Source organism: Haematobia irritans, chromosome 5, assembly GCF_050003625.1.
Source record: "Haematobia irritans isolate KBUSLIRL chromosome 5, ASM5000362v1, whole genome shotgun sequence".
Taxonomy (NCBI): Eukaryota; Metazoa; Arthropoda; class Insecta; order Diptera; family Muscidae; genus Haematobia; species Haematobia irritans.
Genome location: NC_134401.1, coordinates 115,465,230 through 115,491,291, shown reverse-complemented (window position 1 = coordinate 115,491,291; position 26,062 = coordinate 115,465,230). Strand labels below are relative to the sequence as shown.

Genomic DNA, 26,062 nt, shown 5'->3' with positions numbered 1-26,062 from the left:
TTAATTTTATTCTCTGAAAAGCTGACTTCAAATCATATTTTGTAAACCAGTGAAAACAAATGAATTAGTTTTATATTTATATTATTAATTGAATTATTGACAAAGTCTGACTATGTAATATTGACTTGACTGGATTATTCATAGGCATAGATGAATGGCAATATATAATTCTCATATTTATTTATAATATCCATATTAAAAAAAAGAACAAAATCGTCACATATGTATGTGAACCTATTACCGTTTTACTTTTTTTAAAATTGTTTCAATTGTTGTTGAAACATTAACATATTATTGTTATTATTATCCATACCCATTGATGAGTTGACATTAAGGGCGGATGAAGGCGTTGGTAAGGGAGATGTTGACGGTGTTACAGGTGTTGAAGACCCAGCTGTACTTAATAAATTTAAATTGTTTTTACACGATTGAAGTGATCGTGTAATCCGATTATTATGATGATCTTGCTGTTGTTGTTGTTGCTGTATAATTTGGTGGGTATCATTGAAACTATTTAGGTGGTCTTGCATTACTTGTTGTGCGGCCGTCGTCTCTGCTATATCTAACGCCGTTACCCTTGACAAAGTTTTACTATTGGTATTATTTGATGATGTTGCCAATGTTGAGCTACTCATATTATAGTTATACAAATCATTTGGTTTTTGTGTTTTATGGCTAAATGATTGTTGGTTGTGTTGTTGTTGTTGCTGATGCAAATGATGATATTGGCTAAATTGTGACGAAGAATGTCGTTGATTTGTATTAATGCTGTTACTGCTATGGCTGCTACGGCTGCTGTGGCTATTGCTACTGCTGCTATTAGCATCATTGCTATGAAAATGTTGCTGGTGCTGATGATGATTGTGTTCATAATTGTCTACTAATGTTTTAGTGTTGTTGTTGTTATTATTTTCATTTGGCTATGTTGTCCATCCTCCCGATATTCTAGGGCGTTTGTGTGCCTGATTCGGACCACTCTCATAATCACTCAAATGCTGTTGTTGTTGTTGTTGATGTTGTTGCTGATGTTGTTGTTGCTGTTGTTGTTGCTGCTGTTGTTGTTGTTGCTGACTAACCGCCGCTTTGTGCATATCATTTAGGCGCATATCGGGAGAGGGTATATTACTCGGCGTCACAGCACCTGCATTAATAAATATAAATTCTGCATTACAGAGAGAAGATTAATATTGAGTTTCTATACATTTCATCTTTCGCTTTTGGTTATGCTTATGTTTGTTTGATTTTTTAATTTGTTGCTTAAACGGCATTGAACATTGTACGGAGTGTGAGAGAGGTAATTGAAAAGTAAAGATATATATTATGGCAACCGTTATACAACTCTGAGAGAGAAAATGCCATAGGACAGTTACATTTCTCTCAGAGTTGTATTTTATTACAATGCAAATCGTAGTTAAAAGTAGGAGTATTTTTTTGGTTTATTTGTAAAATAGCATGCAAATCAAATAAAGCTTTGGTTTTGGTTTTATTAAAAGCGAAATGGGTGAAAAATGTAGAAAAGAAAAGTAACAAAATAGTAAATAATAAAAATAAACTTAAATTATCCTAAAATATTGTTCCGAAAAAGTTTTAAAATGTCAGGGGAAGATAAAATTTAAAAAATAATTTGAAGATAATTAATAGAGAACGCGATTACAGTATTGCCAGTATTGGGGATTTTTTTTTGTGAATGTGGAAGAAATTTATGAATTGGGGATATGATGGAGAATTTCTAGGAATTTGAAGGGGTCAGGGGAAGACAAAATTTAAAAAATAATTTGAAGATAATTAATAGAGAACGCGATTACAGTATTGGGGATCTTTTTGGTGAATGCGGAAGAAATTTATGAATTGGGGATATGATGGAGAATTTCTAGAAATTTGAAGGGGTCAGGGGAAGACAAAATGTAAAAAATAATTTGAAGATAATTAATAGAGAACGCGATTACAGGGGGCAAGGGTTTGTTGGAGAATTTTAAAAAATCCCTTTATTTTATAAAACTATTTAAAGGTAATTAATAGAGAAAGCGCTTACAGTATTGCCAATAATGGGGGATATTTTTGGTGAATGCGGAAGAAATTTGTGAATTGGGTATATGATGGAGAATTTCTAGAAATTTGAAGTAGTTTGTTGGGGAATTCGCTTTAGTATTGCTAACAACCAGCTTCTCTAAGTTGCAGGAAGTCTTTCGTCCGACAGAAGCTTTAGCATTTTTGTCCAATCCAAAACAAAGTCAACGAAAATTGTAAATTTGTACACTAAACTATGTACACAATTATACCAAATTCGATATTCTCACAAAATAGATTATAGTTGTCGAATAAAATTTACCGAAATTGTGTGCGTCTTTAAAAAAACTTTTTTCTTCGAAATTGTCTTAAACAACAGATAGAAAAAAATTATGCTTAATAACACTAGTTTACACTGAAAATGTACACTTGATGAGAGACGACATTTCTTATGTATTTTGATCTGCTGAATTAGATTTTTTTTAAACATTTTTAACTAACTCGAGATAGAATTTGTAGAGCGAAAAACTTAAAATAACGGAATATCTCAAAAACTATTCCATTAAAATTTTTTTAAAAAAATTTTCGAACTCAGCGGATCAAAATACGTAAGAAAAGTTGCCTCTCATCAAGTGTACGTCAAAAAAATTTTGTTTTTGTAAACTAGTGTAATTTTCCTTCAACGTGAAATTCAAAATTCAATGTATAAATTTAAAATTTTATAAGTATAATTTTTTTAAAGATTATCTGGGGATTTTCGGTTTGAATTTGGGATTTTCGGGGACGAAGGCGTCCTAATTTGGGGACAATTGGAAAACTACTGGCAACACTGCACGGGCACTAAGAAACACATTATGTATTTTTTTTATAAAAGCCGGTACTAAGTTCGTATTTCAGTGGAGAAAATCTAAATTATAACCTTTACTTTACTTCTTTTTTTGTTGTTCGTATTTCAGTGGAGAAAATCAAAATTATAATCATGAATATTTTTTCTTTACTATGTTCATACCCTGGGAGCCACCGTGGTGCAATGGTTAGCATGCCCGCCTTGCATACACAAGGTCGTGGGTTCGATTCCTACTTCGACCGAACACCAAAAAGTTTTTCAGCGGTGGATTATCCCACCTCAGTAATGCTGGTGACATTTCTGAGGGTTTCAAAGCTTCTCTAAGTGGTTTCAAAGCTTCTCTAAGTGGCCCCTTGTTATTGAGCTTAACATGGAATTCCCTCTAAGGTAAATTAGGTTTTGCAAAGAAAATCCGAATTTTTATTACTATTATATTTCAATTTTCACTTGTGAAAAATTAACATAGCTTCCACCAAAGAAACATGAACTTAGTACCGGCCCTAAATATGGAAACGCGGATTTGTCTATATATCCATTAAATATGTCCTCGTATTTCATTAACTCTATAATGTTTTAAGAACAAATAATGTATGTCTGAACAAACCGTTTTGATGACTAAATTTATGTAGTGATTCCATAGTTTCACTTATTAAAAAAAAAGAATAATAATAATAATAAATAAATATAAAAGTAAACGTTAAAAAAACTGTAAATTTTTGAAGAAAGGTCATCATAAACTGGGTCAATTTTGAATACTAGAGAATACATTGTTTTATTACATGATATACTATATATTTTTTATTTATGTCTAACTTTGAAATATGTTCAAAATAATTAGGTGAATGATAAATGGAATGAATATCAAAAAATGCTAACCAAAAAAAGTGGTATAAAATTTGATGATAGAGAAATGGATAAAAATTTTGGTATTTAATGGAAATTTTGGATTTTGAAATAGAATTTAAAATAGAAATATGAGATATGATTGATACAAAAATTTGAAAATGTCAAACAAAGTTTAACATGGAAAAATTGCCATAGTTTCTTTTGTTTTTCAAATAATTTTGATAAATGCCCATGGGTAATACAAAATAAGCTTCTTTATTTATTTTGTCCAAGAGCTCACGTTCGTTTATTTTTTCGATTCTCTACAAAAGATCAAATGTATAGATATTGATGTTGGGGGGATTATTGTATTTAGGGGTGGGGGTACATATATAAATATATTTTTTGCATTATAGGAAGCCAATTTACCAAAATTCCATAATCTAGAATTCGGACCCAGTTGTGACCGATAGGGATAACCTTCATATTTATCTATGCCTATAAGAAAGGAATTAATTGATTTTTTTTGTTGTTGTTGTTATGGTTAAATGTTATTTTTTATGGCAGCACATAAAACATATAGACATTTTAGCAAGCATTTATATATTTAAGTACATACATACATAGTATATATTTTTTAAACATTTATTTATGAAACAAATCGAAAAAATCGATTAAACTAAATTTAATTGCTGTAGTTTAAAAATATATAAATTTTTAGGCGTGTGGCGAAATCAATTAAATATCTAATTGCTTTCATCCCATATTTATATTTTCATTATCAAAATTTATTTTTTAAAAACACAATACAAATATTATAAAAATAAAATAGAAATAATTTAACATGCATTATTAATGGTATTTAAATTGTGGATATTTTCGAAATGATCATTTAATTGTTTGACATTTTGATTGACTTTTTTACATAAAAGGCTTCAATGATATTTTTTAAGATATTGAAATGGAGAAGTTTTAGGGGGTTATTCGATTGGGTGAAAAACTAAAACTACACTAATAGAAAAAATTACGTTCCATAGTCGTGAACGGACGGTGACAAAATGAAACGGAAACGTTCACAAAAAATCAAAACGGAATGTTCACAATTTCGTCCACTGGCGTTCACGATTTCATGAACGGCATTCGTTTTTCTTTGGTCATGAAAAGTCTTAAAATAATCGTTAGACGTTATTATGGCAACTCCCTCGGTGGTGCAATGTGCTAAGGCGACTGTTAACTCGTATGGTGCAGAAAACACAGGTTCGAGTCACGCAAGAGGAAATATATTTTTTAATTTTGTTTATAAAGTCGTAACCATAACGTTTTCAGATCATGAACGCTGGTTGTTGTTTTGACAACGCATGGTGTCATTTTATCGTTGTCAGATTGACACCGCCTGTTCACAGTTTGACACCACATGTGTGTTGATTCACTTTCATGAACGAATCGTTTTGAAATGAACACGCCGTGCATGATTTTTTCTATGAGTGTAGTAGGCACATCAGTAAAATCTGCTAAGACATTAACAGGTTGGCTGATAAGTCCCCGGTCTAATAAAGAAAAACACATTTTTTGTCAAAATTCGTTTTTATCATTCAACATAGTTCCCTTCAAAAGCGATACAACGATTATAACGACCTTCCAATTTTTTGATACCATTTTGGTAGTACTCCTTCGGTTTTGCCTCAAAATAGGCCTCAGTTTCGGCGATCACCTCTTCATTGCAACCAAATTTTTTCCCTGTGAGCATCCTTTTGAGGTCTGAGAACAAGAAAAAGTCGCTGGGGGCCAGATCTGGAGAATACGGTGGGTGGGGAAGCAATTCGAAGCCCAATTCATGAATTTTTGCCATCGTTCTGAATGACTTGTGGCACGATGCGTTGTCTTGGTGAAACAACACTTTTTTCTTCATCATATGGGGCCGTTTTGCCGCGATTTCGACCTTCAAACGCTCCAATAATGCCATATAATAGTCACTATTGATGGTTTTTCCCTTCTCAAGATAATCGATAAAAATTATTCCATGCGCATCCCAAAAAAACAGAGGCCATTACTTAGCCAGCGGACTTTTGAGTCTTTCCACTCTTCGGAGACGGTTCACCGGTCGCTGTCCACTCAGCCGACTGTCGATTGGACTCAGGAGTGTAGTGATGGAGCCATGTTTCATCAATTGTCACATATCGACGGAAAAACTCGGGGTGTATTACGAGTTAACAGCTGCAAACACCGCTCAGACTCATCAACACGTTGTTGTTTTTGGTCAAATGTGAGCTCGCGCGGCACCCATTTTGCACAGAGCTTCCGCATATCCAAATATTGATGAATGATATGACCAACACGTTCCTTTGATATCTTTAAGGCCTTTGCTATCTCGATCAACTTCATTTTACGGTCAGTCAAAACCATTTTGTGGATTTTTTTGATGTTTTCGTCGGTAACCACATCTTTCGGGCGTCCACTGCGTTTACCAGATCACTAGATCTGGACAGAATTTGATAGACTTCTACAAATAGACTCAAAATTTAAGTCGGCTAATGCACTAGGGTGGAACACAATATTAGTAAAAAAATATGTGAAACATTTAAATCTGAAGCAATTTTAAGGAAACTTCGCAAAAGTTTATTTATGATTTATCGCTCGATATATATGTATTAGAAGTTTAGGAAAATTAGAGTCATTTTTACAACTTTTGGACTAAGCAGTGGCGATTTTACAAGGAAAATGTTGGTATTTTGACCATTTTTGTCGAAATCAGAAAAACATATATATATGGGAGCTATATCTAAATCTGAACCGATTTCAATCAAATTTGGCACGCATAGCTACAATGCTAATTCTACTCCCTGTGCAAAATTTCAACAAAATCGGAGTTAAAAATTGGCCTCTGTGGTCATATGAGTGTAAATCGGGCGAAAGCTATATATGGGAGATATATATAAATCTGAACCGATGTCAACCAAATTTGGCACACATAGCTACAATGCTAATTCTACTCCCTGTGCAAAATTTCAACAAAATCGGAGCAAAAAATTGGCCTCTGTGGTCATATGAGTGTAAATCGGGCGACTGCTATATATGGGAGCTATATCTAGGTTAGGTTAGGTTAGGTGGCAGCCCTATATATCAGGCTCACTTAGACTATTCAGTCCATTGTGATACCACAGTGGTGAACTTCTCTCTTATCACTGAGTGCTGCCCGATTCCATGTTAAGCTCAATGACAAGGGACCTCCTTTTTATAGCCGAGTCCGAACGGCGTTCCACATTCCAGTGAAACCACTTAGAGAACCTTTGAAACCCTCAGAAATGTCACCAGCATTACTGAGGTGGGATAATCCACCGCTGAAAAACTTTTTGGTGTTCGGTCGTAGCAGGAATCGAAACCACAACCTTGTGTATGCAAGGCGGGCATGCTAACCATTGCACCACGGTGGCTCCCAAATCTGAACCGATTTCAATCAAATTTTGCACACTTGACTATACTACTAATTGTACTCCTAGTGCAAAATTTCAACCAAATTCGGCCAAAAATCTGGCTTCTGGGACCGTATTAGTCCATATCGGGCGAAAGATATATATGGGAACTATATCTAAATCTGAACCGATTTCAATCAAATTGTGCACACTTGACTATACGACTAAGTATTATGTTTGTACAAAATTTCATGCAAATCGGTATAAAACTCTGGCTGCTGGGACCATATTAGTGCATATCGGGCGAAAGATATATATGGGAGCTATATCTAAATCTGAACCGAGTTCTTCCAAAATCAATAGGGTTATATTCTGACCCAAATTAGGAACATGTGCCAAATTTGAAGGCGATTGGACTTAAATTGCGACCTAGACTTTGATCACAAAAATGTGTTCGCAGACAGACGGACGGACGGACAGACGGACATGGTTATATCGACTCAGGGAACCACCCTGAGAATTAATGCCAAAGACACCATATGTCTACCTCGTCTCCTTCTGGGTGTTAAAAACATATGCACTAACTTATAATACCCTGTTCCACAGTGTGGCGCAGGGTATAAAAATAATATGCATTTAATACTAGCGACGCCATCTATGTGTCAGACCGGGGACTTATCAGCCAATCTCTTACAAATGTGTCTCCGTTAAATTACTTCTGTATATTTCAATTTAATTTTTTTTTATTAATTTCATTAAAATATTTTTAGCTTAAATTAATTTTTCAAGGCTTTAAGAATATTAAAGGACACAAATTTAATTTAATTAATTTAATGTAATTTTTTTTTATTAATTTCATTAAAATATTTTTAGCTTAAATTAATTTTTCAAGGCTTTAAGAATATTAAAGGACATAAATTTAATTTAATTTATTTTTTTTTTTTATTAATTTCATTAAAATCTTTTTAGCTTAAATTAATTTTTCAAGGCTTTAAGAATACTAAAGGCATAAAAATTATGTAAACTGTATTTGTTATTTATAATTATTTCGGGTGAAAATTTAAAAATATAATAATACTTTGAACATTGTTCGCTAGTCCAAGAATTACAAAAATATAACTACGGGCACTGACTGTTGTTTTTGAAGATTTAATTTAATTTTTATGAACTAAATTAAAATTAACCGAATTTAAATGTAATAAAATTTTATATATATAAATTTAGCTTAAAATTAATCTAAAATAAAATATCAAATTAATTAATTTAATTTTGTATTTAATATAACTTAATCCACCCAATTTATTTTATTTTAATTTAATTAAATTTAATTTATTTTCATGTAATTTAATTTGCTTTATTTATCGTAATGTAGCATATTTTTGTTTAAAAATATATCTTGATGTCGAATTCAATATTTAATATTCAAAAGATTAACCCGATTTATCTACTATCGAACATGTTTCATGCATACTTTTAGGCGATAAAAGTATACACTGATAATACCAAGTATCACATTTACGGCCATTTTCTTGTAGCTCCGTTAGGCTTTAACTGCCGGTTAACAAAAAATAAATTTCAATTATCTTTTCTCCTGTTAACTTTAACTGAAATAATTTCCTGTAGTTAAGTTCCTAATTGGCATGTGGAATATATAGGCAAATTGTCAGATATGTCCATAGTACGGTTTAAAAGTTCGTTAGTTAACGGAGCACTAACGGAGCTTCATGAAAATGGGGGTTAGTGGCACAAAAGTATCAACTCTTGAAAAAAGTGGCAAATTTGCCACTATAGTGACACAACGGTAACACTGGTTGTGAGTTATGGGTAATTTAATTTTTCTATTTATAAATTGAAATAAATTTCCTAGATAATTTTAAATGGAAATTGCCTTTGTAAATTTCCTATCCTATTTGATAGGAGTTTTTTTTCACCTCGAAAATATCCAATTTAAAAATGTTTAATAATTATTGAAACAATAACACAAACACTAAAAAGCCAATAATGTTAATTTTATAAAAACAAATTTACATACCCGGTGTCGGTGTCAGGTGACCCGTTGATGATGGTCTTGAACCAGCCATGACCAAATGCTGTTGACTATGATTTAGCACACTTAAATTGGTCGCCTGATCATTGGCCGAGCCATTGGATGTTGAGGAAGAATTTGAAGCACCACCACTTAATATACCGCCGCCGCCACCCCCGCCTCCGGCACCACCAGGACTAGAACCAGCTATAACTCCTACTGCACTGCTAACACTCAAACCACCGGAATTTAGAGACAACGAATTATTTATATTATTGGCATTTAAACTGGAGTGACTAGTCGAACTACCTCCACCACCACCACTGCCACCATTGCCACCACCACCTCCACCGGCACTATTTGAAGAGCCTAAATTGGAGCCATTACTATGTTGATGGCCACCGGAGAGATCACGGGGTGGAGATTGTGGCTCGGATTTGACTTTAATATTGACTGGTGATGTGGCGGGAGGTGGTGTGGTATTTGAAACACTTAAATGGGAGAGACTGAAATAGAAAATGAAAATGTTATAAAAAAAATATAACTTTATTTAGTATTTGTGTTTTCAATATCCACTTACCCCGTCTGATGTACCAGTCCTTGATGAGTACTCCATGTGGGTAAACTCATCACATCGGAGCTCATAGAGAAATCTTGCGGTACAAATGGATAACCCTGTAACGTTGGTATGGGTGTCTGTAATGTCATAACGGGAGTATTTAAAGTTGTTTGATTGTGACGCTATAAATTTTTTTTAAAATTATTTAATTTAATTAAAAACTCAAAATTAATAAGTACTCAAAGGGAGTTATAATTGGCTCCATTTTAAGCTCTAAGAAAATACTTACATCTGTATAGGCTAATTCATCGGCGGTGGACATGTTTTGAGCAATTGTAGGTGCCGGTATGACTACCCGCAAATTGGAAGCTCGACCATTTTGACTGCCTGGCGAATGTTGTTTATGCGTTAGATGATGAGCTAAAAAAAAATTATATGAAAAAGACAAAATGGATATAAATATAAAAATATAAAACAAAATTTATTTCTTTATATTTTAGCATTTTTTTCAATTGAATACATAATTTAATATTAGGAAAAAGGTTATATGGATTCAAAGTATAATCGAATCATGCAAAAATGTTTAATATAAAAAAAACTATGGTTAATATTAGTTGTAATAATGTTAGTGTTAGAATGATTTTGAAATTTATTGATTTAACAAATCTTTGGCTATACTCATTTTAAGTGTTCATCTTTTCGAACAACCGACTTTTTGTTAAAAAAATGTTGAAGTCCATTTTTTTTTTGTAATCTTCAAAATCGACTTTTATAAAACGAATGATCGCCTTTTTATTGCCACCAAATTCGATTAATCGAACATTAATGAAAAAGTCGAAAACTCATATTTGAATTGAACGAGGAATGTGATATAATTCGTTTTATGCTGAAACATCCCCAACAAGTCGAAGATCGTTAATTTGAAAGTCCACTATATAATTGTAAAAACCTAATGACAAATTTTTTAAATTTTTGGAAAGTCGAAAATTCGACAAATATATTTTTTCTGGGCTGGGATTGAACCTATCGAACTGTGGCAAACATTATATATGTGTAGCTCTATCTACTCAGGCAAATGGCTAATGTGGATATTCTATCCACAGTTTAGTTTTGTGGAAGTCAGAGGGTCCACGTATTTCAAACAAATGGAAGAAGAGCAATACAGCACGGAAATTTGCGTCTTGTGTTTGGTGGATTGTGTAGTGAGTTCAAACAGCGCACAGTGGTATCAAATCGTTTTTTATACCCACCACCATTGAATGGTATAAATTCCGTGTGTAATACATCGAAATATCGACTTCCGACTATATAAAGTATATATATTCTTGATCAGGGAGAAATTTTAAGACGATATAAGCATGTCCGTCTGTCTGTCTGTCTGTTGTAATCACGCTACAGCCTTCAATAATTGCGCTATCGTCCTGAAATTTGGCACAGATTCGTTTTTTGGTTGCAGGCAGGTCAAGTTCGAAGATGGGCTATATCGGTCCAAGTTTTGATATAGTCCCCATATAAACCGATTTCTCGATCTGGGGTCTTGGGCTTATAAAAAACGTAGTTTTTGTCCAATTAGCCTGAAATTGAAAATCTAGAGGTACTTGAGAACCATAAAGAGGTGTGCCGAAAATGGTGCCCATCGGACCATGTTTTGGTATAGCCCCCATATAGACATATCTCCCGATTTTGCTTCTTGGGCGTCTAGAAACTGTATTTTCTATCCGATTTGCCTGAAATTGAAAATCTAGTGGTATTTTAGGACCATAAAGAAGTGTGTCGAAAATGGTCCGTATCGGTCCATGTTTTGGTATAGCCCCCATATAGACCGATCTCCCGATTTTGCTTCTTGGTCTTCTAGAAACTGTATTTACTATCCGATTTGCCTGAAATTGGAAATTTAGAGGTATTTGGGGACCTTAATGGTCCGTATCGGTCCATGTTTTGCTATAGCCCCCATATAAACCGATCTCTCGGTTTTACTTCTTTGGCGTCTAGAGACTATATTTTCTAGCCGATTTGCTTGAAATTGAAAATCTACTGGTATTTTAAGATCACAAATAGGTGTGTCGCAAATGGTGCCTATTGGTCCATATTTTGGTATAGCCCCCTTATAGAGCTATTTCCCGACTTTATTTCTTGGGCTTCTAGAATCCGTAGTTTTTATCCAAATTGCCGGAAATTAGAAATATAGACGTATCTTAGGACCATAAAAAGGTGTATCGAAAATGGTCCGTATCGGTCAATGTTTTGGTATAGCCCTTATATAGACTGATAACTCGATTTTACTTCTTGGGCTTCTAGAATTCGTAGTTTTCACCAATTCGTCTGAAATTGGAATTCTAGAGGTATTTGAGGAACATTAAGAGGTGGTGAGTATTGGTCCATGTTTTGGTATAGGTCCCATATATGTTAGACATTACTCCCGAATTTATTTCTAGGACTTCAAATCAAGGCGTTATTTCATCATATACACGATATGTTTATGATTTCTCTAAAACTCAAACAAAATTGGTTTTCATAAATCCAGAATCTGAGCTGGTCTTCATAGGTAGAATCTTTAATTTTTTTCTTCGGGAAGCGTACTGGTTGAACTGATTTGCTTGGGAGAAGATTTGTCATCAAACCCCTTAAAATGCTATATATTATCAAGTAACCTGCTACGAGGATGAGTTTTCAAAGTAAACTATTATATTTGATTCATGGTGGTGGGTATTTAAGATTCGGCCCGGCCGAACTTACTGCTGTATATACTTGTTTATTATAATTCAGATTGATTATAAAGCTGAGGGTTTTTCTCCAAGTTTGCTTGTTTATGGGTTCCTAGTGGGTCCAGGCGCTGACCTATAGTCGTTGAATGTTTGTCACCTGGTCGTTCGTTAAGCTGCCAAATCAGCAATTATGAATCGATCATGGAGATCGTATGCGAATACCTCTAATATTTCGTGAGATATGGGCCTTACAATTTATTTTTTTTCCAGCTAGTAATTTGGACTCAGAAGGACTGCTTTTGTTTTCTTTCCTTATGACTATTCCTTAAAATTACAATTCTACACAGAAAAAAAATTTCATGAAAAAATGTTCCAATTACAATTTTAATTGAGTTGTAAAACTTATTCAATTGAAAAATTAATTGATTCAACAATTTTTTTTTAATTGAAACAAAAATTAATCACAAAAATAATAGTATCAATTAATTTTTTAATTGACTGTCAAATAATTGTTTAACTGATACTATCATTTCTGTGATTAAAGACATTTCAATTAAAAAATTAATTGGATCTATTAATTTCGTGATTGAATAAAAAAAATGCTTGTGTGTATAAGCATTTCAGAAGAAACAAGTATAAACGGCCGTCTTATGTACCCTCCACCATGGATTGCGTCAATCGAATTACTTGGGTTGTGGTATCTTAATTCGTTTTCTAAATTGTGTGTTAGTCCATACGTGTTATACATTAGACAAAAAAAAGTATGTGTAGGTAAGTCTACAAATAATTACGAATCGATATGGACTTTTGCACGGTACGTAGGGAGCCAGAATTGCAATATGGGGGTCGCTTATATGGGGGCTATATACAATTATTGATATGGACCAATTTTTGTGTGATTGGGGATCGATTAATCTGAGGGCTATATATAACTATAGACCGATATGCACCTAGTTAGGCATGGTTGTTAACGGCCATATACTAGCACAATGTACCAAATTTCAACTAACTCGGATGAAATTTGCTCCTCCAAGAGGCTCCAAAACCAAATCTCGGGATCGGTTTATATGGGGGCTATATATGATTATGGACTGATATGGACCACTTTTGGCATGGTTGTTAAATATCATATACTACCACCACGTACAAAATTTCAACCAGATCGGATGAATTTTGCTTCTCCAAAAGGCACCGGAGGTCAAATCTGGGGATCGGTTTATATGGGTGCTATATATAATTATGGACTGATATGAACCAATTCCTGCATGGTTGTTGGATACCATATACTAACATCACGTACCAAATTTCAACCGATTCGGATGAAGTTTGCTCTTCCAAGGGGCTCCGGAGGTCAAATCTGGGGATCGGTTTATATGGGGGCTATATATAATTATGGACCGATTTCGACCAATTTTTGCATGGGAGTTTGAGGCCATATATTAACCCCACGTACCAAATTTCAGCCGGATCGGATGAAATTTGCTTCTCTTAGAGGCCTCGCAAGCCAAATCGGGGGATCGGTTTATATGGGGGCTATATATAATTATGGACCGATGTAGACCAATTTTTGCATGGTTGTTAGAGACCATATACTAACACTATGTACCAAATTTCAGCCGGATCGGATGAAATTTGCTTCTCTTAGAGGCCTCGCAAGCCAAATCGGGGGATCGGTTTATATGGGGGCTATATATAATTATGGACCGATGTGGACCAGTTTTTGCATGGTTGTTAGAGACCATATACTAACACCATGTACCAAATTTCAGCCGGATCGGATGAAATTTGCTTCTCTTAGAGGCCTCGCAAGCCAAATCGGGGGATCGGTTTATTTGGGGGCTATATATAATTATGGACCGATGTGGACCAATTTTTGCATGGTTGTTAGAGACCATATACTAACACCATGTACCAAATTTCAGCCGGATCGGATGAAATTTGCTTCTCTTAGAGGCCTCGCAAGCCAAATTTGGGGGTCCGTTTATATGGAGGCTATACGTAAAAGTGGACCGATATGGCCCATTTGCAATACCATCCGACCTACATCAATAACAACTACTTGTGCCAAGTTTCAAGTCGATAGCTTGTTTCGTTCGGAAGTTAGCGTGATTTCAACAGACGGACGGACGGACGGACGGACATGCTCAGATCGACTCAGAATTTCATCACCACCCAGAATATATATACTTTATGGGGTCTTAGAACAATATTTCGATGTGTTACAAACGGAATGACAAAGTTAATATACCCCCCATCCTATGGTGGAGGGTATAAAAATTGTGCACCTAGGGCACATAGACTTAAATGAAAATTTAAAATATGGAATTTCAAAAATACAGAATTTCGACCTTTTTCGAAAAAGGTATCTGCATTCTCTGTGTCGTATTTTTGTTTTGCTCCTTCTATTATTTTTTCTTGTTTGTTATACAAATCTAAAAAAGGATAAGTTTTTATCTTTATATCGGACATTTTGGTCAAGTGCACAAAAAAAAAAAACAATTAAAAAAAAAATTATTTCAATCACAAAATAAATTGTTCCGATTAATTTTTAATTGAAATGTCTACAATCATAGAAATTATAGTATCAATCTCACGAAGTCAATTAAAAAATTAATTAGTCCAATTAACAAAATTATTTGATACTCAAAATGCATTAATCAGCTATGATGCGCGCATTCGAGAGTGTTGTACGAAGTACATTATTGTACTCTAGTACATGTAATGATATTATGGCTCATATATATGAGCCTATCATTACTCATTTTTTTATGATGTTATGGAAGAGCAAAAATGTTGTCCAAAATGGTTGGGAAGACAGCTGTTTCGGATTTCCACATCAGTTCCCTTTATTGGACGATCTACTCATTTCAATTATTAGACAATATTGGGTTAAAATGGTAGAAAAAATATCATAAATTTTTTTATTAAAGTCTTTTGAATTAAAAAAAATTGATCTAATTAAAATAAAATTAATTGAAAACATTTAAATAAAGTTATTTCGAAAAAAACATGCTTTAAAATATTAAAAGTTCACAAAATAAGCCGGTTATTTGTTATACTATAATTGAAGCAAAAATTAGTAAATTTATAGCAATTGCTAAAGTTTAAGCCATAATAATAAAAAAAAAACTATACGAAACTCTTATTAATATTAATTAATAATTTTTTTTTTGAAATGATCCCAAGCACTATAGTATTTAACTTTTAAAACTAAAATATACTAAACCATACCGAAGCATATTTTCATATTTTTTTAGTAGAAATTGTTATGGGCAATTATATTTTAGAATTTCTGGGACATCGCAAAATCTACATAGCATAATTTTTAATTTTTAAATGCTCATACCAACTACTTTTGTAATTATTATTTAAAAAACAATGTTAGTAAGTAATACAAAATTGAATAAAAACGCCCACCTATACCAGGACTCGGTCCCGGACTGGGAGAACCAACAAGCGGCGAATGTGAATGAGGATAACCATTAGACATCTCCAACATTGAACCAGATGGATATACTATAGATGTTAAGTAATAATAGTATTGTTGTATACAATCATGTCAATGTATTTAGATTTATATATTTTTTATTCGTTATCATGATGAGATAATTGTTGTCAGTCCACCAGAATATTAGGTTAAAATATTTATTTTTGTTGAGATTGTGTGGGGGTTTTGTTTTCAATGGCCAATTTTTGTTTCAAATGTTGATGGTGATGGCAATACACATGGTTGATTATAACGATGATTGAATATTGATGTTTTGTTTATGATGATGTTGTAAATGATGGTTGATGGTGAATCATGTTTGATGGTTGTTTGTTGTTGTTGTAGATTTTTGAATAAAAGGAAGAGAAAATATAAAAAAAAATATTTTTTTTAATTTAAAATTAAATTAAATAAAATCAGAAAAATAATTCTTATGAAATATATTTCTTTTTTTCATAAAAACAAACGTGCAAACACATAGCTGGAATCGAATGGAATGAGTTAAAAAATTATAAAAATTAATTATAACAAAAATATTACAAAAATTCATGCAAACATAATATTTTTCGAATTATTTTTATGGAATTTTTAAAGTTTTTTCTATTAAGAAATATATAGGGTTTCGTAAAGCAATATTTTTGCAGAAAGTTTTATGTAAATGATATTTATTGTTGGGAAGGGACATTACTTTTTTTTACCATAAATATATTTTTTCATTGTGGATCAGGTTATTATAGCTTAGTCCAAACTATGTGAAAGCTCGGGTTTACTTGCCAAAGTGGTCAGCTGAGAATTTTATTCTTTATTTCTATAGGAAATTTTACTTCTATAGAAAATTCTATAGAATTTTTTTTTTTTAATTTTATTTCTATACTATTTTTTTCAAAATTTTATATCTATGGAAAATTTTTCCAAAATTTTATTTCTACAGAAAATTTTCTCAAAATTTTATTTCTATAGAAAATTTCGTTAAAATTTTATTTCTATAGAAAATTTTGTCAAAATATTATTTCTATAGAAAATTTAATCAAAATTTAATTTCAATAGAAAATTTTGGTTAAATTTTATTTGTATAGAAAATTTTGCCAAAATGGGTTTTCTATAGAAAATTTTGTTAAAATTTTATTTCTATAAATAATTTTGTCAAAATTTATTTCTATAGAAAATTTTGTCAACATTTTACTTCTATAGAAAATTTTGTTAAAATTATATTTCTATAGAAAATTTTGTCAAATTTTTATTTCTAAGAAAATTTTGGCAAAAATTTATTGCCATAGAAAATTTTGTCAAAATGTTATTTCTATAGAAAATTTTGTAAAAATTTTATTTCTATAGAAAATTTTTTCAAAATTTTATTTATATTGAAAATTTTGTCAAAATTTTATTTCTATTGAAAATTTTGTCAAAATTTTATTTCTGTTGAAAATTTTGTCAACATTTTATTTCTATTGAAAATTTTGTCAACATTTTATTTCTACAAAAAATTTTTGCAAAATTTTATTTCTATGGAAAATTTTATCAAAGTGTTATTTCCATAGGAAATTTTTGTCAAAATTTTATTTGTATAGAAAAATTTGTCAATTTCTATAGAACATTTTCTCAAAATTTTATTTCTATAGAAAATTTTCTCAAAATTTTATTTCTTACAAAATTTTCTCAAAATTTTATTTCAATAGAAGATTTTCTGAAAATTTTATTTCTATAGAAAATTTTCTCAAAATTTTATTTATATAGAAAATTGTGCCAAAACGGGGTTTCTATAGAAAATTTTGCCAAAATGTGTTTCTATAGAAAATTGTGACAAAATTTTATTTCTATAGAACATTTTGTCAAAAGTTTATTTCTATCTAAAATTTTATCAACATTTTATTTCTGTAGAAAATTTTATCAAAATGTTATTTCTATAGAAAAATTTTTCAAAATTTTATTTCTATAGAAAATTTTGTCAAAATTTTATTTTTATAGAAAATTTTGTCAAAATTTTATTTCTATAAAAAATTTTTTCAAAATTTTATTTCTATAGAAAATTTTGTCAAAATCTTATTTATATATATATAAATTTTATTTATATAAAAAATTTTCTCAAAATTTTATTTCTATAGAAAATTTTCTCAAAATTTTATTTCTTAGAAAATTTTCTCAAAATTTTATTTCTATATAAAATTTTCTGAAAATTTTATTTCTGTAGAAAATTTTCTGAAAATTTTATTTCTGTAGAAAATTTTCTGAAAATTGTATTTCTATAGAAAATTTTGCCAAAATTTTATTTTTATGGAAAATTTTGTCAAAATTTTATTTTTATAGAAAATTTTGTCAAAATTTTATTTCTATGGAAAATTTTGGCAAAAATGTATTGCTATAGAAAATTTTGTCAAAATGTTATTTCTGTAGAAAATTTTGTAAAAATTTTATTTCTATAGAAAATTTTGTCAAAATTTTATTTCTATAGAAAATTTTATCAAAATGTTATTTCTATAGGAAATTTTTGTCAAAATTGTATTTGTATAGAAAACTTTGTCAAAATTTTATTTGTATAGAAAATGTTGTCAACATTTTATTCGTATAAAATTTTGTCAAAATTTTATTTGTATCGAAGATTTTATCAACATTTTATTTCTATAGAAAATTTTGTAAACATTTTAATTCTATAGAAAATTTTCTCAAAATTTTATTTATATAGAAAATTGTGCCAAAATGGGGTTTCTATAGAAAATTTTGTTAAAATGTTATTTCTTTAGAAAATTTTGTTAAAATGTTATTTCTTTAGAAAATTTTGACAAAATTTTATTTCTATAGAAAATTTTCGAAAAAGTTTATTTCTATCTAAAATTTTATCAAAAATGTTATATATATAGAAATTTTTGTCAAAATTTTATTTCTATTGAAAATTTTGTCAACATTTTATTTCTATTGAAAATTTTGTCAACATTTTATTTCTATAAAAAAATTTTGCTAAATTTTATTTCTATAGAAAATTTTATCAAAATGTCATTTCTATAGGAAATTTTTGTCAAAATTTTATTTGTATAGAAAATTTTGTCAAAATTTTATTTCTATAGAAAATTTTGTCAAAATTTTATTTCTGTAGAAAATTTTGTCAAAATTTTATTTCTATAGAAAATTTTGTGAAAATTTTATTTCTATAGAAAATTTTGTCAAAATTTTATTTCTATAGAAAATTTTGTCAAAATTTTATTTCTATAGAAAATTTTTTCAAAATTTTGTTTCTAAGAAAATTTTCTCAAAATCTTATTTCTATAGAAAATTTTCTCAAAATTTTATTTCTATCGAATATGTTGCCAAAATTTAATATAGAAAATTTTCCCAAAATTGTATTTCTATAGAAAATTTTCTCAAAATTTTATTTCCATAGAAAATTTTCACAAAATTTTATTTCTATAGAAAATTTTCTCAAATTTTTTTTTTTGTTAAATTTTGTTGCTATTGAAAATTTTTGAAAAAATTTTTTGCTATAGAAAAGTTGCCAAAATGTTATTAGGGCAAATTCGACTTTTTTCACCTTCTCAGTTAAAAGTCGTTTGACATGTGTTGGCAAACATCAAACAACATCGATTTTGGCCATCGCCAAACGTTGATTTGAGACGTTTTTCAAAAAAGTCGAAATATTAAATTTTTGTATTCCAACTTCTTTCACAAAAAATATTTTATAAAATGATCCAATTTCATTTACATAACAAAAAATATAGAAAAAAAATATTTTTTTTTTTTTGCAAAACCCCAAAACAATAAAGCAAAAATGGTTAAATAATAAAATAAAAATTTTAGAAAAATAAGGAACAAACAAGAATAACAAATAACAACAAAAGAGAAAATAAATGTGTGTGCTCGTTTTCAACACTCTACTAACTTATCAACGACATCCCACCTGAATCCGTTTCCGAACTCGATGGTCGTGGACTAATATTTGTGTGGGACATTTGTGGACTTGTTTGCAGCATATTATCACCATAGGAGCCTGGCACCGGCACCGATACGGGTAATGTGTAATTGGCATTGGACATATTGCGGCCAGAGGAGGCTCCACCCGCCATCTGGGTACGATGCATCAGCAACTGAAAGTCTTCATCGATTTTATTGTATTTGGCTTCGGTGCGTGGCGTTAGGGTGTAATCGGCTTCCTGTTCCGGTGAATCGGGAGACATGACACCATTTTTGTTCTCCTTCTGAAATGGAGAAGAGAGAATCTATAAATATGATATAAATATTATTAGAAATTGTTTGTAATATGTTTGTATTCAAAAAGAAAATTGAAAATCGTAAAGGATACTTGTTTTCTCGGCAGAACAAAAGGCCAAACTATTTGAACAGAGAGTTGTGGAGCTGGGTTAAAAACGTTGGGTTAAGTGCGATTAGGTTCAATCATAGAGAGTGTTATTCATAGACATCCAAAACACATAAACACATAACAAACCTTTGAAGACGCAAATAAAATAAAATAACAAGCTTAAGACCCTAACAGTCAAAGCTTACAATTATATTTATAATTTTATTGTTAATGTAATAAATAAATTAATAAAATAAATAAATTTTATTTTAAATTTTAAATATCTACTGTAAAAAAAAAATAAAATATTAAAAATCAAGATTTTAAAAATCTTGAAGCTTTTAAATTCGCCGAATCTAATGAAATTAATCCAACGAAAATACAAGGATCGAAAGAAGCAGAACGCTAACACTGGTTTAAACACTTCTTGATTTTGATATGCAATTAATCTTCCATAAAAAAGTCGTATCATGGGCCACTGAAAATGATATGAAATTTTCTTTGCATACCTTTAGTCGGTACATGTGATAAAAAATAGAATTATGGGAAAATACCTCACAAATATAGAATTCGACTCGTAAACTCCATTATGTGGATTATATCCGAAAATGGGATTTGTTATCGAAACTAATAAAAAAGATTTCTATATACATTGAATTAATTAGTTTCGATTCGATTTTAAATATAGAAAAGTGGTTTAAACATAATTGCAAAAAATTGGCAGTCCGATTAATTATTAGGCTCACTAAGACTATTCAGTCCATTGACATAATGACACAATTTTATCAAAATTATATATCTATCGAAAAATTGGTCAAAATGTTGATTCTATCGAAAATCAAAATTTTATTTCTATAGAAAATTTTGTCAAAATTTTATTTCTATACAAAATTTTCTCAACATTTTGTTTCCGACTAATGTTTCATCGAAATTTTATTTCTATAGAAAATTTGGTCAAAATTTTATTTCTATCAAAAATTTTGTCAAAATTGTAGTTCTATCTAAAATTTTATCAAAATTTTGCTTCTATCGAAAAAGTTGTCAATTTATTTCTATAGAAAATTTTGTTAAAATTTTATTTCTATAAAAAATTTTGTCAAAATTTTATCAAAATTTTATTTATTTTTATTGAAAGTTTTGTCAAAATTTTATTTCTATAGAAAATTTTGTAAAAATTTTATTTCTATAGAAAATTTTGTAAAAGTTTTATTTCTGTAGAAAATTTTGTCAAAATTTTATTTCTATAGAAATTTGACAAAATTTTTTTTCTATAGAAAATTTTGTCAAAATTTTATTTCTATAGAAAATTTTGTCAAAATTTTATTTCTTTGGAAAATTTTGTAAAAAATTTATTTCTATAGAAAATTTTGTAAAAATTTTATTTCTGTAGAAAATTTTGTCAAAATTTTATTTCTATAGAAATTTGTCAAAATTTTATTTCCATAGAAAATTTTCTCAAAATTTTATTTCTATAGAAAATTTTGTAAAAATTTTATTTCTATAGAAAATTTTCTCAAAATTTTATTTCTTAGAAAATTTTCTCAAAAATGTATTTCTGAACAAAATTTTCTCAAAATTTTATTTCTATAGAAAATGTTGTCAACATTTTATTTCTATAGAAAATTTTGTCAAAATTTTATTTATTTTTATTGAAACATTTTCTCAAAATTTTATTTCTATAGAAAATTTTCTCAGAATTTTATTTCTACAGAAAATTTTCTAAAAATTTTATTTCTTAGAAAATTTTCTCAAAAATTTTATTTCTGTAGAAAATTTTCTCAAAATTTTATTGCTAAAGAAAATGTTGTCAAAGTTTTATTTCTATAGAAAATTTTGTAAAAATTTCATTTCTGTGGAAAATTTTGTCAAAATTTGATTTCTATAGAAATTTGTCAAAATTTTATTTCTATAGAAAATTTTGTCAAAATCTTATTTCTATAGAAAATTTTGTCAAAATTTTATTTCTTTGGGAAATTTTGTAAAAATTTTATTTCTATAGAAAATTTTGTAAAAATTGTATTTCTGTAGAAAATTTTGTCAAAATTTTATTTCTACAGAAAATTTTGTAAAAATTTTATTTCTGTAGAAAATTTTGTCAAAATTGGATTTCTATAGAAATTTGACAAAATTTTATTTCTATAGAAAATTTTGTCAAAATCTTATTTGTATAGAAAATTTTGTCAAAATTTTATTTCTTTGGGAAATTTTGTAAAAATTTTATTTCTATAGAAAATTTTGTAAAAATTTTATTTCTGTAGAAAATTTTGTCAAAATTTTATTTCTATAGAAATTTGTCAAAATTTTATTTCTATAGAAAATTTTGTAAAAATTTTATTTCTATAGAAAATTTTCTCAAAAATGTATTTCTGAAGAAAATTTTGTAAAATTTTATTTCTTTGGGAAATTTTGTAAAAATTTTATTTCTATAGAAAATTTTGTCAAAATTTTATTTCTGTAGAAAATTTTGTCAAAATTTTATTTCTATAGGAAATTTTGTCAAAATTTTATTTCTATGGAAAATTTTGTCAAAATTTTATTTCTATAGAAAATTTTGTTAAAATTTTATTTCTATAGAAAATTTTGTCAAAATTTTATTTCTATAGAAAATTTTGTCAAAAATTTATTTGTATAGAAAATTGTGTTAAAATTTTATTTCGATAGAAAATTTTGTTAAAATTTTATTTCTAGAGAAAATTTTGTCAACATTTTATTTCTATAGAAAAATTTCTCAAAATTTTATTTCTATAGAAAATTTTGTAAAATTTTTTGTCAAAATTTTATTTCATAATTAATTCTATAGAAAATTTTGTCAAATTTTATTTCTATAGAAATTTGTCAAAATTTTATTTCTATAGAAAATTTTGTCAAAATTTTATTTCTATAGAAAATTTTGTCAAAATTTTATTTCAATAGAAAATTTTGTTAAAATTTTATTTCAATAGAAAATTTTGTTAAAATTTTATTTCTATAGAAAATTTTGTCAAAATTTTATTTCTATAGTAAATTTTGTCAAAAATGTATTTCTATAGAAAATTTTGTCAAAAATTTATTTGTATAGTAAATTGTGTTAAAATTTTATTTCTATAGAAAATTTTGTTAAAATTTTATTTCTATAGAAAATGTTGTCAAAATTTTATTTCTATACAAAATTTTGTCAAAATTTTGTTTCTATAGAAAATTTTGTCAAAATTTTATTTCAATAGAAAATTTTGTTAAAATTTTATTTCAATAGAAAATTTTGTTAAAATTTTATTTCTATAGAAAATTTTGTCAAAATTTTATTTCTATAGTAAATTTTGTCAAAAATGTATTTCTATAGAAAATTTTGTCAAAAATTTATTTGTATAGAAAATTGTGTTAAAATTTTATTTCTATAGAAAATTTTGTTAAAATTTTATTTCTATAGAAAATGTTGTCAAAATTTTATTTCTATACAAAATTTTGTCAAAATTTTGTTTCTATAGAAAATTTTGTCAAAATTTTATTTCTATAGAAAATTTTCTCAAAATTTTATTTCTATAGAAAATTTTCTCAAAATTCTATTTCTTAGAAAATTGTATCAAAAATGTATTTCTGAAATGTATTTTATTTATATTGAAAATTTTCTCAAAATTGTATTTCTACAGAAAATTTTGTCAACATTTTATTTATATAGAAGATTTTCTCACAATTTTATTTCTTAGAAAATTTTCTCAAAAATGTATTTCTGTAGAAAATTTTCTCAAAATTTTATTTCTATAGAAAATTTTGTCTAAATTTTATTTCTGCAGAAAATTTTGTCAAAATTTTATTTCTATAGTAAATTTTGTCAAAAATGTATTTCTGTAGAAAATTTTGTCAAAAATTTATTTCTATAGAAAATTTTGTCAAAATTTTATTTCTATAGAAAATTTTGTCAAAATTTTATTTCTATAGAAAATTTTGTTTAAATTTTATTTCTATAGAAAATTTTGTCACAATTTTATTTCTATAGAAAATTTTGTCAAAATTTTATTTCTGTAGAAAATTTTGTCAAAATTTTATTTCTATAGAAAATTTTGTCAAAATTTTATTTCTATAGAAAATTTTGTAAAATTTTTTGTCAAAATTTTATTTCTATAGGAAATTTTATTAGAATTTTAGTTATATAGAAAACTTTGTCAAAGTTTTATTTCTATAGAATATTTTGTCAAAATTTTAATTCTATAAAAAAAATATTCTCAAAATTTTTGTTTCAATCGACAATTTAGTCAAAATATTTCTATAGAAGATTTTCTCAATATTTTATTTTTATAAATTTTTTTTTTTCAAAATTTTATTTCAATCGAAATAGAAAATGGGTTAAAACATAATTGTAATAATTAATTTTTTTTATTTATATTATCGTGTAGTCCTTAAAGTGACGAGCATTAAAGAGGCGATAAGGTTCCATTTAAGAGCCATTAAGGAACCTAAAAATGTAATTGACGAAATAATGAAGAAATAAGTACTAAAACGCCCACGATTTTAAGTTTGAAAAAAAAAACTTGAGTTTTTATAACTAAAAAATGTAATTACTGGAATTCCATTTAATAGATGATATATTAAGTTTCCTTTTTTCATTTCATTGATTTGTGCATTCGTTTTTAATCTGATGATAACGAAGGCAGACAATTGATTATTGAAATTAAATCCATTATTAAACTTGTCAAAAGTGTCAAATTCCATTAAATTGTTTGGATATGGTTTTGTTTTGCTACCAAAAAGCATATAATGCAAATTGTACCCAATTGAGCTGAAGATAAAAAACTAAAATTATAAACAATAACAAGGAACAACAAAAACAAAAAGCAAATAATACAAAAGGGACACCCATAAAGGAAGCATTGTCTGCCATTATATCTTTTACTCTACACTCATACATTATCAAATTTTTATTAGAATATAGTCACGCATATCTATGCACATACATAGAAATTTACAAGTTCAAGTTCTATGCCATAGAATCTAAGGCATACCAACCCCACAATAAAAGCACCCAAAACTTTGAACTAGAATATCTCATCATGCAAAAGCGACAAAAAAAACAAACACTTCATGAATTATTCAAAAAGGTTCAACGACAATGTCATGATATACAAAAAACAAGCTCCTCTATATGGGGAGAACAGTGGTTTTGCAAAGAAGTATTAGTAAATTTTAATGACGCAGAAACTAAAAGGAAACACTTTAAGCAGTGTTTTGTGAATTTCTATTTTATCAATGGGAGCTGCTTGATTCTGGGGATAGCTAAATAAAAATAATTAAGTATTAAAGTGAAAATATTTTCAAATTCAATTACGATTTTTTATTGGAAAATTAAAATTAATTTGAAAACTAAGATTTTATATTATTTATACAATTTTTTTTTGTGTACCACTGAACCCCTTTTAGGTATTTGGTCGAAACTGCTTTGAAAGCACACATGAGTACAAAAAAATCTACCAAATTTATAAAATCTACCAAATTTTCAAATATCAAAATTTGCAATAAAATGCTCAAAAAAAAAACGAAATTTGCATATGTAAAACATATTTTGGCCATATCTCCGCCCTACGTTCTAGAACGAAATCGTGATCACCCCCAAAAAATCAAAATTTTCATGAAAATCCTCAAAAAAAAATCTAAATTTTTATATATAAATTTTTATTGTGGTCATATATCGCCTTAAATATGCGTCCTAGAGCGTAAATGACATTAATTCTGATGATCTCCAAACAAACAAAATTTTTATGAAAATTCCTAACAAATTCAAATTTTATATGAAAAAAATTTTTCTATGAAAAATTTATTTTGCCCATATCTCCTTAAATATGAGTCCTAAACGAAAAAGCACGATAATTTGTGATCACCCCAAAAAATCAAAATTTGTATACGAAAAGCTTCTTTTTGCCATATATCCTTAAATAAGCAT

General features: G+C 28.5%; 2 protein-coding genes across 8 annotated transcripts in view; one reads left to right on the top strand and one right to left on the bottom strand.

Annotated features, from left to right (window-relative positions):
• Window positions 1–787: 787 nt before the first annotated feature.
• LOC142238088 (myocyte-specific enhancer factor 2-like) lies at window positions 788–20,067 on the bottom strand. Of its 7 annotated transcripts, none has more exons than XM_075309632.1 (7): window positions 19,735–20,067; window positions 15,797–15,895; window positions 9,964–10,094; window positions 9,696–9,856; window positions 9,122–9,621; window positions 4,109–4,177; window positions 788–1,141 (listed from the first exon to the last, which is right to left on the bottom strand). In XM_075309632.1, exons 1-7 carry the CDS (start codon window positions 20,027–20,029, stop codon window positions 921–923), a joined length of 1,476 nt encoding a protein of 491 aa, XP_075165747.1. In that variant the 5' UTR covers window positions 20,030–20,067; the 3' UTR covers window positions 788–920. The 7 variants fall into 7 exon arrangements, with proteins under 7 accessions (XP_075165747.1, XP_075165749.1, XP_075165748.1 ...); XM_075309634.1 differs by having other exon boundaries at window positions 9,696–9,811; XM_075309633.1 differs by having other exon boundaries at window positions 19,753–20,067.
• Window positions 20,068–25,573: 5,506 nt separating this feature from the next.
• LOC142240007 (putative cytochrome P450 6u1) overlaps window positions 25,574–26,062 on the top strand; it is a 3,293-nt gene continuing 2,804 nt past the window's right edge. Inside the window, exon 1 of the mRNA XM_075311726.1 lies at window positions 25,574–25,577. Within this exon, the coding sequence (XP_075167841.1) occupies window positions 25,574–25,577 (4 nt within the window). The remainder of the gene's footprint in view (window positions 25,578–26,062) is intronic.

Bases quoted from the DNA above. Each gene is read 5' to 3' on its own strand.
- LOC142238088 (XM_075309632.1), bottom strand. From the start codon at position 20,029: ATGTCTCCCGATTCACCGGAACAGGAAGCCGATTACACCCTAACGCCA. The intron at 15,896-19,734 runs GTTAGTAGAGTG...TAACATCTATAG, and splicing joins AGGTGGGATGTCGTTGATAA to TATATCCATCTGGTTCAATG. The intron at 9,857-9,963 runs GTAAGTATTTTC...AAAAATTTATAG, and splicing joins ATGAATTAGCCTATACAGAT to CGTCACAATCAAACAACTTT.